The 13,105-nt window shown below is 46.0% G+C and overlaps 1 protein-coding gene across 5 annotated transcripts in view; it reads right to left on the reverse strand.

The window, feature by feature from the left end:
- Window positions 1-13,105, reverse strand: part of OPCML (opioid binding protein/cell adhesion molecule like) — a 1,159,533-nt gene that overhangs the window by 541,274 nt on the left and 605,154 nt on the right. For 2 of the 5 annotated variants that reach the window (XM_077964711.1, XM_077964710.1), the window contains exon 2: window positions 5,303-5,387. In XM_077964711.1, coding sequence (XP_077820837.1) covers window positions 5,303-5,387 — 85 coding nt within the window. Of the gene's footprint in view, window positions 1-5,302; window positions 6,172-13,105 lie in introns of those variants that run through there. The other 3 variants (XM_015116148.3, XM_015116147.3, XM_077964712.1) reach the window with 2 other exon arrangements.

Below are 13,105 nucleotides of genomic sequence, written 5' to 3' on the forward strand. Positions count from 1 at the left end.
CTTGCTCTCCCAGGCCTGCTGGATCCTGCAACCATAACCCAACCCAGGACATGCCAACCTCCTTGCTGTCTCCCTGTATTGTGTATCTCCTTGGGCCCACAAGGCCCTGTCTCTGCAAAGACAGGTACACTTTCCAAGTGTGTTCCTCTACTGCTGCTAAACAGCAGTGGTACTACTGCTCTTCACTCTGCCACCCTGCTTGTTGTCACACTTTCCAAGTGTGTTCCTCTACTGCTGCTAAACAGCAGTGGTACTACTGCTCTTCACTCTGCCACCCTGCTGCTTGTCTTGCCCTCAGGGATAGTGAAGACTTTGCATAGTTTGGATCAGACTGCCATCACTGGTAGATTCAACCGTCCCCTCTGGCAAGTGATTTGAGTGGAATCCAAAAGTCCCTCAGGCCTCCAAGACCTCTAACCAACTGCTGTGCCTGAATATCCCAGGATCATATTTTGAAGATAATAAAATTGTTTAGATATAAGAGTTTCATTGCTGTAGAGGCAATAATACACTAGAAGTGGTTGTTTCCCATTAAGATGGATTAAAGCATTAAACCAATAGTTATTTGTTTTAATCTTTAGTATCCACCACAGTATCTATCGTCAATAATACATAAGGCACAGCTCCTAAGCTCCAGGAGCCCCCAGACTAACCATAATCACACATGAAAAAATAGGTCCTAGTGTGTATCTGTGCAGCGAGGGTTACTGGAACTCTGACGAGGGCAATTCTTGACCACTCGCAGAAAGAATTCTGGGTGGTACTGTGAAAAGACTAATACACTTTAAAGCTGTGTGTAAGTGTGGGGACAGAGGAAGAACAAGATGGAGCGTACAAAACTGAAAAACATTTGTGAGTATTGTCAGTTGTTTTTGAGGAGTTCAACTTAGTACCAGTAATAACTTGCACATATATGTTGCTTTATGGCTCATGGAACAACCCATATACTTCCTTTCATCTGATAATGCAGACCAGGTTTAATAGATATTGTTCCTGTATGTACACAATTCAACTGAAATGTTCAAGGCCGTGGAGTTAGTGAGAGGTAGAGTAAGAATCCACCCCAGGTGCCTAGGCCCCCAAACACAGAGCTTTCTAGGGCATTGACATTGCCCATGAGGTGCAGGCACACATGGGGAAGATGCTTCCTTGGAAAGCAGGGACACTGGATAAGCCTCGCTCAGAGGCTCTAGAGCCAGAAAGGGCTTTAGAGCAGTGTTCTCGATTCCGGCTCCACATTAGAAATACTGGAAAAGATGTTTTCAATGGCCACGTCCATCCCCAAACCCAGGAATTTTGACATCATCAATCTGGGATGGAATTCCTAGCATCATCAATTCCTGGCAATGGAATTTCTAAAAAGCATCCCAGGTAACTCCAACCAGGTTCGTGCCACCACTTGAGAGGTCCTTTATGGACCTGTCCCTGCTTGAGTCTCTTTTAATGTCTTTATCTTCCCAGACTAGGAGTAAAGTCTTTGAATGTACCCAGTTCTTATTCATCCTGGGCAACTGAAACACTGAAATGGAAAAATCATGCGTTTGTGTTGAATAGTCTAACCGCGACTCAAAATCTTCTCATTTACATAAAAAAGAACTGAAGGTAGGTGCAAAGTACGGAAACACACCCAGGCAAACAACAGAACTTTGTCTTTGGAAACTCTACTGCCCAGGTTGCTTTGGCAAAATCCCACTGCTCAGATTATTCCTTGGCAGTAGTTAAACCTCAAATACTTGATTTTGAATGGATTAGTTCAGAACTCCAAATGAAAATGCAGGGACATTTTAGAAAAGAGCCATTAAGCATAATCCCAGATCAGCAAGCCTGGATCAGCAAAACTGATTATCCTGCTGTTGAAATAAAAAACACAAAACACCGAAACAAAAGCAAACCAGAAAGAAAACCCTGTATGTTGGTCGGAACTTTTCCCATTGAGTGGAACAGTTACAGCAACAACCTTGCCTCCACCTCACTGCAGCCCCTCAAAATGTTCATGTACACAGATGATGTGGACCCACAGAGGAACTCAAGCAAACTTGGAGGAGATTGAGGCCTGTGAAGAAAGCACAACTGGCCATCATTCACTCTGCTGAGATGGCTTAATAGACACCAGCTGACCACACTGAGCATCCTGGGCTCCTTTACTGATGTGGGCATTGATTCAGACACATGACTTCTTGATTCTTGTCATATCTAATCTAATAGAGAGCACAGAACATTTTCAACCCAACAGCAGATAATTGTAATGAAGTGATTCTGGCCAAGAGGGCCCATTTGTAATAATGAATTCAAATCAGATTCATGGAAGCTATAATTCAACCATAGTGAATAGCACCTTCATTTTCCATATCATCTCCTCTTCCAAGAGGGCAAAATAACTCAATATTCAAATAATTATTTTTACTTTTCAAGTAGCCCTATGAAGTAGTTATGAGGAAGATAATATTGCCTCACTTATAGAAAATGAGTTTCATCCACGTTCAAAACTTCAGTGTCATCTTTGGCACAGCACTTCCTAATGTCCCTCAGAGCAATCAAAGACCTGTCACAACAAAACTGATATCCCAAAGGAGGGAAATCATTCTTCTCTAAGCTGTGCCGTTTTTTCTCTGGAAAATTTAAAGGCAGACCCAGGTTTCTTGACTCCTTTGCTTTTCCTACTAGGTCTCTCTCCTCTTCATGGGACTTCGTTCAAGATTTAGAAACAGATTCAAGATACTTTGACCCAGGACAACCACATTAAAAGTGTTTTCCGTGTGATGGGCATGGGTATCATTCAGTGTTTTTTGGTGCATTCTAAACATGCAATGCGCTTGGAACACTCAGTTCCCAAGTAATGAATCCCTAATGAATGTCTTTAAGGAGACAAAAGAGTAAGAAACCATACTTAAGAATTACAACTTACACAGCAAAAAACACCACCAAATAAAACATGGTATATTTACCTAGGGTTAAAGCCACGGGCTTCCAGAAACTGAAAACATGGACCCTCCCTCGGAGTACTGACAAATCAGTTATTTGTTAAGATGGGCACACAGCACACAACTCTTAACCAATAGAGCAAAAGAGTAAAAACAAAAGGAGAGAGATGGGGACATACAGAAATTTGCAAACGATGTTTATGTTCTTTTAAGAAACACTGTGGTAGCAGTGAAATCAAAACCTTAAAAAATCAAGGAATAAGAAGACTTAAGTGATAAAGACAAAAAAGAAAGAAAATAATGAGTAACAGATGAACGTATATATTATGGGAGCATCTGATAAAAACGAAGGAAGAAAATAATAAAAGAGAAGATGACATGAGCTAAGAGAATGAGGATTTAAAGAGATTAAAATGTAGATAACGTGCTGAATTTCTCTATTCTGGGGTAAATGTATAGAAGAGAAGCAAAATCAACATGAGACATGTGCTTACTTAAACAAAAATTACACCATGCAACCAGGTAACAGATAACAGTTATGCTAGAACATGTAAGTTATTCTTTTTCTCTGCAAAGAACAAAAAGCAACTATTCAGCTTTTCTTTTTTTATTCCCATCCCCATTCCCAAGCCCAGCTGCTCAACATTAGAACTGAGATCATGAAAACAGGCCAACAGCTAATAAAAAATTGGTAGATCGAAGCTGGCCCTCTGCTGGTGGAATAGTCTTCTTGCATCTCAGAAAGCAGAAAGCTCAAGTTTTCAAGCTTTCTGGTTTAATTTGGGGGGAAAGGAAGAGGACAGAGGATTTTGGAAAATTCAGGGCTCAGATCCTATTCAGTGCTAGACCTCTTAGCCCCCAGTGGCACATTAGATGGTAAAGACGTGTGTGGCAGCATCAACATCCCTGAACACTAGTAATATTTACTGACATTTCCTTGGTTAACATGTATTATAACCTGTGTGCTATTCATATCTTTAAGCCAACTAGACTACTGCAAATGCTTATTGGGAAATGTTCCCAGATTCCCCATGGAACCTTCTTTGAAGCAATGAAGTAGGGATATTACATTCTAGTCTGGGGCAGGCTGAGCGGTACCCACATGGCCAGGAGGACTTTTCCCTCACATCTATCAGGAAGGGCCTCTCAATTCTCCTTTTTTCTCCATTTGCTTTGGGCTTCTGAGAATCAGCACACAGGGTTCTGGGACCTGTTCTCTAACTTAAAAAAAGATCCAGCTAAGTATCACCCAAAGTGGCAGAATGCAACCTTCACCCTTGCGCTTAGGGAAAGAATTCCGGTGTCCCAGAGACCTGTCTTTCCTCCTCCAGGGAGAGGCTTGTCTAGATGCAGGAAAGGTTCCACCAGGAAAGCCAATGGAGGAACAGGAAGAACTCCCACCCTCACACTCTCCTAGGAGAAGCCAGGCATTCTGGCTGCAGAATCTGGGTCAGGATGTTTTATTTTCACCATAACCATCAAAGTCATCGGCAGGGCAAATGCATTCGCCCTGTGTACATTGTGAGACATAGTTAAGCTGGGACGTCCCTGAATCTGTCTCCTAGGACCAGAACTGCCTCATTAAAGGGATAAAAGATGATATCTGCTGAGCTGGTGGAAAGTGGTGGTTGCATTTTTATTAAAGTCTCTGCCGCAGCAAGCCCAGTCCCCAAAGGTTCATATTCCAAGATTCTCCCCCTCTCTGCCTGGAGCATGCAAGTGATTCTCTGTAACTCATTAAGGTAAAACAAAAAGCTCTCCTATTGTGCTTTTCACATAGGACTGATGTTGTTGCATAAAAGCTACATGTTTCCTTTCCTTGGACCCAGTCTGCAAAAATAAAACTGCTCTAATAATTTACAATAGGGACCCCAGGAGCACTACACCAGGTTTGGCAGGAGTCCTGGGTCTTGAGGAGACTCCTAACAGGCCGTGGCCTGGCACTGGTATTTGCACAGCCTTACATTTGAGGTGCATCTCTGATAGGGGCTAGCCTGGTGGTCCTGAGGACGATCCTGCCTCATCATCTACCTTCTGGCCTGTGACAGCCATCCAAGGGGCTCAGGCTAGCCACCCAGTGTTTCAAATCCATGCCCTCATATTCTCATCTTGGTGCCCATGCAGGAGAGAATCTAGCCTGTCATGGCTTCATAGAACCATGGAGTCCCACACGTGGACTTCGAGGTTCACGCATAAGATCCTGGAGCGGCATAGACGGAGCACACGACAAACCCGTCCAGGGGCACGGCGGTCGGCACGGCAGCGCGCAAGCGGGCGCCCCTCGGGCCTGCACAAGGCCCTCGCGCTCGGTCCCCCTCTCCCCACCTCTCCCCAGCGACCGCAGCCCAGGGGCTCGGCCCCGCGGAAGGACAGCTCCCTACCTGAGGGTGGCGCTCTCCCCCTGCCGGACCGTCACGTTGTCCATAGCTTTGGGGAAGGTGGCATCTCCGCTGCGCACGGGCACTCCTGTGGGTACAAGGAACAGCAGCCTGAGAGACACGACCACGAGGCACTTCCAGGGCAGGAACAGGTACCCACAGACCCCCATCCTCGACAGCCACAACTTCCCAGAACTCCGGCAGCCGCACGGTCCTGGTCCCCCGCCCCGCGCACCAGCCGGCTCAGGAAGCGGTGCGGGGAGGAGGGAAGAGGCAGAGCTCGCCAGGAGCAGGGGGAAGGAGAAGAGAGGAGTCCAGGCTCTCCGGAGTCTAAGAATTCTTCCTCAGATCCTGCCTCTGCTTTCCAGCCTAGCAGAACCAGATGCGCCCTCCTGCATCCAAAAAGCGCTTTCTTGACGCTCCCCTGGGGAGGAGGGAGGCAGCCCGGAGGGGAGAGGAGGTAGCAAGGTGCGGGGATGAAGGTCACAGATTGCGCTTTCTCTGCCTCTCTCTTCGAGACGCTACTTTAAGATTCAGTTGGGCACGTTCTGCAGAGCTCTGGCATCAAAAGTTTATAACCCAAAGAAGAAGGCAAGTGCCTCTGACATACAGGAGCTGTCATAAAAAGCCGCGGCTTCAAGGAGAGGAGGAAATGTTTTATTAGATCACACACGTGTACAGATGTACGTGTCCCCCAGCCCCAAGCCTCGCATCTGGAACCCCAAGGCAGGCGGCAAAAAGTTCCAAGGCGGGGACGCGCAGCCGGCGCAGCCAGAGTCCTCCGGTCGGTGGGTCTTTCGCAGCCCGGTCGGGGACTCGCGGCCAGCCCGGGGAGCGCCGCCCGGCGCAGGCTCCGGGCGCACGGGGAGCTGGGCGGACGGCGGCCCCCGCCTCCTCCGGGGACGCGGCACGGGACGCGGGGACGCGGGGACGCGCGGACGCCACGCTCAGCGGCCGCCCCCGGCCTCCGCGCCGCCTTCCTCCCGGGAGCAGCCCCGACGCAAGCGGGCCCCGACCGCCGGGGTTGTCATGGCAGCAGCTCCATCCCTGACCGCCACTTTCTCCCGGTGCCGCCTCGGAGCCAGCGGGCGGGCGGGCGGCGCGGGCTGAGCGCTCATCCCGGCGGGCGGGCGCGGGGCGCGGGCGCCCACCTTAACCCCGGCCGCGCCCACCGGGCTGGGGATGCCTGCAGGGATGAGCCCGCACCGCGCCCACTCCGCTCGGTCCCGACACCCGCGCCAGCAGCCGAGAGAACGCTGCGCCCCTCGCAGTGGCTTCCCCTGCGGAGGGGTGAGGTGGGGGGAGCGGGGAGGGAGAGGGGAGGGCGGGAGAGGGAGTTCTGGGGAAAGCAGCAAATTGAAAACTGACACCGGCACCTTTCCTCGCCGATGCCAGCGCAGAAGTTTTCAAAGCCCGCCCTGGAGAGCTGAACTACCCTGCCCACGCCAGGTGGGCACCGGTGTGCCCGTCCACCGCGCTGCGGCCGGCTCCCCGTCCAGCCGAGTCCAGCCCTGACGGCGCGCTGTCCTGGGCCCGTGCGGAGGCGGAGTGGACCCACCTCCGAGGACCCACCTCGGAAACGCCCGTGCCCCTCCACTGGACGCCTGTCCCCAAAGTGGCAAATCTCAATTTCTCCTTAAAACACAGCATGCAACATTTGTCCCAGTCCTACACTTTATCGTGGTAAAAAGCAGGGACTGGCAAAAACACAGGAAGATCCTAAAAAGTAGTAGGACTGATCCCCCTAAAACCCCTCACAGGAAGTGGCACCGCAGTGGTGCTGGGAGGTGACTCGGGGCTCTTGGAGACCAGCCTCCCAGTTTCTTTGGTCTCGGATTTGTCCCTTTCCGCTCTAAACCCCAGAGCTCCGCGTCCCTTGGGCCCCTCGGGAGGCCTTCTCTGCTCCCCTGGCAGAAGCCTCCCCGTTGTATTCTAATGTAATGGTTGCTATGCGCATCTGCTCTACTGTATTTTTTCTCAAAGCCTTTTGTTAAATTAGACCGGGCTCTGCACAATTGGCAAAATGAAATTTAATTCAAAAATAAGCATTAAGCTCTTATCGTTTATTACTTTAGTTGCTGAAGGATACAAAGGCATACTACTTGCTTTCAGTTCTGAGAGACTGAGCACAAATAAATACCGCCCCATTCCCCATTCTAAAAGGGTTAGACCACATATATGTGTAGGTCTAAAATTTTTAATTAGTGCATCTTACCTAGAAGGGAGAATACTTATCAGTAATTGTATCGGCTGTAGTGAAACATATATAGTCATATGCTGCTTATGAAGGGGGATACAGTCTGAGAACTGTCTTTAGGAGATTTTGTCATTGTGTGAATATCCTGATGTGTACTTCCATAAACCCAGATGACATAGCCCACTACACACCTAGGCTGTGTGGTAGAGCCTATTGCTCCTAGGCTGCAAGCCTGTACAGCATGCTACTGTACTGAATACTACAGGCAACTGTAACACAATAGTAAGGATTTGTGTATCTAAACCCAGAAAATGTGCAATAAAAATAAAGTACAAAAGATTAAAAAAAAAAAAAGTTCATCTGTACAGACATTTACCACCGACGGAGCTTGCAGAACTGGAAGTTGCTCTGGGTGAGTCAGTGAGTAGGTGGGGAATGAAGGCCTAGGACATTACTGCACACCACCATAGCCTTCATAAACACTGTACAATTAGGCTACCCTAAATTTATCAAAACACATTTTTCTGTCTTCAATAATAACTTTAGCCTACTGTAACTTTTTAACTTTATAAACGTTGAATTATTTTAACTTTTTGACTGTTGCATAATAACATTAGCTTAAAACACAAACATGTTGTACAATTGTATAAAAATGTATTCTTATATCCTTATTCTAAGCTTTTTTCCACTTTTTTCTAACTTTTAAATTTTGTTTGCTAAAAACTAAGACACAAATACACACATTAGCCTAGGCCTACATGGAGTCAGGATGATCAGTATCACTGTCTTCTGCCTCCACATTTCCTCACACTGGAAGAGCTTCAGGAGCAATAACACGCATGAAGCTGTCACCTCCTATGATAGCAATGCCTTCTTCTAGATACCTCCTGAAGGACCTGCCTGTGGCTATTTTACAATCACCTTTTAAAAATAAGTAGCAGGAGCATACTCTAAAGATAAAAAGTATAGTATAGTATACATAAAAACTAGTAATATAGTCATTTATATTTGTTATCAATTATTATGTACTATACATATTTGCATGTGCTAGACTTTAATGGGATGGGTAGCATAGTAGGGTTTGTTTACACCAGCATCACCACAAATGCCTGAGTAACACTTTGAGCTAAGACATTAAGATGGCTACAGTGTCACTGGAGTATATTAAATTTTAGTTCCACTGTAATCTTTTCTATACCACTGTCATATACGCGGCCTGTCATTGACAGGGCATTGTCATGCAGTGCACCACTGGGTTAGGTCCTTTCCAGAAAGCAGGTATGACAAAGGCAGCAGTGGGGTCCAGCTCTCATCCATAAGCTCCTGAGGTACAAGGCTTTGGGGAGCTGTGATGCAGAGAGGAGAGGCTGGGGGCTCAGGGAGCAGCCCCACAACCTAATTTGGGATTTCCTCCTAGCTTTTATGACACGTGTCTTTTCTCAAGACTTGAGTGAACCTGGGTTTCCTGATTGACACTGTACTTCAACCTCTCAGCTCTGAGTTCTAGTCTAGTATCACCAGACGGGAAAGGCTCTTTTTCATACTTTAACTTGTGGAAAGCTGAGAACCTGAGGCCGGGCTTATGATTTTCTTCAGTTGCAGAGTTTGGAGCTTGAACACAGGTGGCTGGCAGCCGTGGACTTGGCTCAGGCTTCCCCTCAACGCCCGCAGCTCTGCCACTTGGTTGTAGAGCATTCACATCCCTTCCTCTCTCCTGGACCTGCTGGTTCTATTGCTTCTCAGGAGACGAAAATGGGGCAGTTGCTAAATCAACTCATAAAAGATTGCTTGAGACAGAAAGAGTTATTAAGGACAAAGAGAAAGGCTAGGACAGCATGAGATTCCCCATAGGAAAAGAATGGCTGAGACAAGTAAAGAAGAGCAGCAGAGATGGGTGGAAGCGAGGCGTAAATTTTCTTAACAGTATATAATAAGTCTTGCTCTTGCGAAGAAATAAACCAAGTTTCCCATTTTTTGCACAGCTGGCTCCCCTGAAATAAGGTATCTGGAGTCCTAAAGAAGAGGGCCTGTGTCTATTTTCTTCTGTAACAGCATTTCCTAGCTCAGTATTTCTGAGTGAATAAATGGGCTCAACTCATGGGCTAGCAAATCAGAGAAATGACTGCAAAGGTTGCATTTCATGTGAATCTCTGTGAGTCTTCAGTTGTGTGGGAGAGAGTTCATTCCTCTGTAGGACACTGCTGTGGACTAGTGTGTGCATTTATAGAATATCAAGCTGAGACTAAATTGAAATTAGAAACAGAAAATGAGTTGAGGTTCACAATGAACGAGGACTAAGTAGTTTCTGTCAGAACTTTTCTAGGAAATGCTTGGCTGAGTGTCATGACAAGGTGGCCCCTAGTGAAACCCTCTTAGATATGTGGAAACATATATAAAGACAAATTAACATCATGACTAACAGTATCCCTTATTGGAAATGCTTGAGATCAAAAGTGTTTCAGATTTTGAATTATTTTAAATTTTGGAGTCTTTGCATTATACTTACTGTTGAGTATCCCAAATGTGGAAATCTCAAATTCAATATGCTCCAATGAGCATTTCCTTTGAGCGTCATGTCTGTCCTCAAAAAGTTTCAGATGTTTGGATTTGGGATGCTCAGCCTATACTACTTCTGAAGTTACACTGTCTGTTCAGATACTGACTTGTCATCTCTCTAGCTGCCTGGCTGGTACCCAGGAATACCTATCCCACCTATGTTACAGGGTTTGGGGTTTGTTGAAAGGTACCTGGCATGTTTTAAAATCAAGGCTGGTAAGATGACAGACACAGAGACAACTGCCTTGAAAGATGAGTATATTCCTTGCAGTTCCCAAGAGGAGGGGCACACCATGCCATGCTGGACCACATGGGGATGCACCAGGGTTGGTCAGGAGGCAGAAGGAGTGAGAGGAAGGCCTAGCACAGGGTCTTCATTGTGATTTCCATGGAAATAAATGGGGGAGGCAAGGTAGGCAAACTTCAGCAAGCTTAGGATTACAAAGTTTGAATATTTCTGGTAGGCTCTGTGTTAGGGCGGTGGGGGTGGTTCTCATGGTTCTGTACTTGGCCCTGGGGTGATCTAGGGCAAGGCAATGTTGATGTGGTGTGTGAGCATTAGAGAAATGTTCGGGGTATGGGTTTTGAATGGATTGGTGTTCTCATAAAGGGCATGGCCACAGGCAAGTATTTTATCATCTCTAGGAATGAGCTAGCCCTAGGAGGGACAGTCTTCCCAGAATTAGCAAGACCAGGATATCAAAGCATTATAAAATACAGAACATAAAAACATGATTAATATAAGCGACAATTAGTGAGATAATGCATGCGACATATCACCAAAGGACTGAACACATTGGAAAATTTAATAATCATGAATTATGGTTATACAGCAAAACTCCCATTTTCACATGATAACAATTTGTGACATGAAAAAAGATGTGAGTAAAAGGTTATAAATGCCCTATGTACAAACTAGAGGTTCTGCTCAGACCTACGGAAGTCTCGTTTATGACAATTTGTAACAGAAAATGCAAAGTTGGATCCCGATTACGGGACTGTAATGATCACAAGAGAGACCACTGGCTAGCCAGAGAAAAGTCATTATGAACAGGCTTGAGAATAGGAATCCTTGCCAGAGGGAACTTTCTCAGGTAGGAGAAAGAAGAGCAAAGAAAGCAAAGAGCTGTAAAGAACCCTGGGGATTTCCGGGTCAGAATTCAGGTGACTCTAGCCACTTAAAACTGACAGCTGGTATCTGCAACCTGGAGAAGATAGAATGTCCAAGAGAAACTAGATGAAAAGTAAGGCAACCCACCTGGGAAAAACACCTGTAAAAAGTCTAATCACATTATTGCATTTCAAATTGGCTTAAATAAGATTGTGGGCCTATAATATTTATTCCTACGTGTATGTGGACTGTATGGTGATGGAACATAGCTTGTGACACTGAAGAGATGCATCCTGTGAGAAGCAGCTGAACAATGGTGCATACAACTCACGAACCCACAATTATGGAGAAAGACAAAGGGGAGGTGGGCCTTGTCAGGCAGCAACTTCTGTTCAGAACCTAAACTGTCTTGGCTGCCAGAGCTGACTGCTGAGTACTGCTGCTGCTTTGGGTATGGATGGATACTTCCAAACAGTATCCTGGGCTGTGAAAACTCTCTTACTTGTGGCAGGACATTATCTGCCTTATAGTCTTTGACAGATCAGTCTCACACAGAGGGCGATAACCAAGATGAACAGTCAAAGAAAGAAACCAATTAAAAAATGACAAAAAAGTAACACAATTTTTACTTATTCATTTATGAATTCATTAATTCTGTAAATATGTGTCACACACCTATTTTATGTTGGACAGGGTTCTAGGGACTGGAGATGCAGTAATTAATGAGATCACCTTTATTATGTGCTTTTCTGCAAGGGTGTGTGAGCAGTGTTGAAGAAGGGGGAAAGAGACCAGAAAAAGTAAATAGATGCAAATATTTAGATTGTGCTACAAGCTATACGTTAAAAAAAGAAGTGTGATGGTGTGGGAAGAGTGAAAAATGAAACAGCCAGGGGAAGCCTCTCTGAAGAGGGAGCACTTGACCTGAGTCCTGACTGATCAGCCGAGTGAAGGTTGGAGCTGAGCAAACGAACACCATAGGGGCATATGGCAGAGGTAGCCCGCTAGACCCAGGGGCAGATCAAGGTGCAGCTGCACTGGGCCTTGAAGGCCACAGTCACTGTTTTAGAATTGATTCTAAGTGCAGTACAATAACTTTGGAAACATTTCGGTAGAAGAGTGACAGGATGTGATTGATAAAATTTCGCAAGTCCCTTTGACTGCTGTGTAGAGGACTAGATTGCAGGGGTACAGGGTGGAAGCAGAGGGCATGACAGGAACAGCGGAGGCCAGAAACGATGTCAGTGGCAATGAAGAGAGAGAATTATGGAAAGGCGAAGGGTGCATTTCTGAAGAATAGTAGTTAGGACTTCCTGAGATTTGAGATTGAGAAAAAGAGAGAGCTTGAGGAAGATTTGGGTCACTGGCTGCATTTTACAACTACCTGTAACGAGAATGATGCCATGCCAGAAGGAATGGGTTTAGGGAAGAGGGAATTGAAGAATGAATAAAGAGTTCTGATTAAGTTGTGAAGCTATCACTTCTATGAGACAGTCAAATGGAGACATCAGGACGACAGTGGGGGAAAGAGATTTGAAGCTTAGCATGGAGGACTGAGGGTGATGTTATTGTCTCATCGAAAGCTTGCTTTCCTAATTACCATAAAAATAGTGACAAAGCTCTGCTGTGTGCATTTTTGGGAGGCGGCGTATTATCCGTGAAACCCTCAACCTGAATCTAGAGGCTCTTCTGCCTTTGTCGGTAATTTGGAAATAGGCCCCTTCAGCCAACCCTATGAGACGTAACCTATTTCACTCCATTTAGTCGTCTCTTAATATTTCCCCTCTACTTGGTCACAAGTTATCTTTTGGGAGTAGACTAACATTGTGTGGAGATGAGGCCATGAAGTTTTCACTGTTTTTAAGAAAACAAGAAAATGCTGCTCACTGACCCTTAATGTGAGTCGTAGGACTTGGGTTTAAGACCTCGGCCCGTTTTGACT

The sequence above is a fragment of the Macaca mulatta genome, chromosome 14 (assembly GCF_049350105.2).
Source record: "Macaca mulatta isolate MMU2019108-1 chromosome 14, T2T-MMU8v2.0, whole genome shotgun sequence".
Taxonomy (NCBI): domain Eukaryota; kingdom Metazoa; phylum Chordata; class Mammalia; order Primates; family Cercopithecidae; genus Macaca; species Macaca mulatta.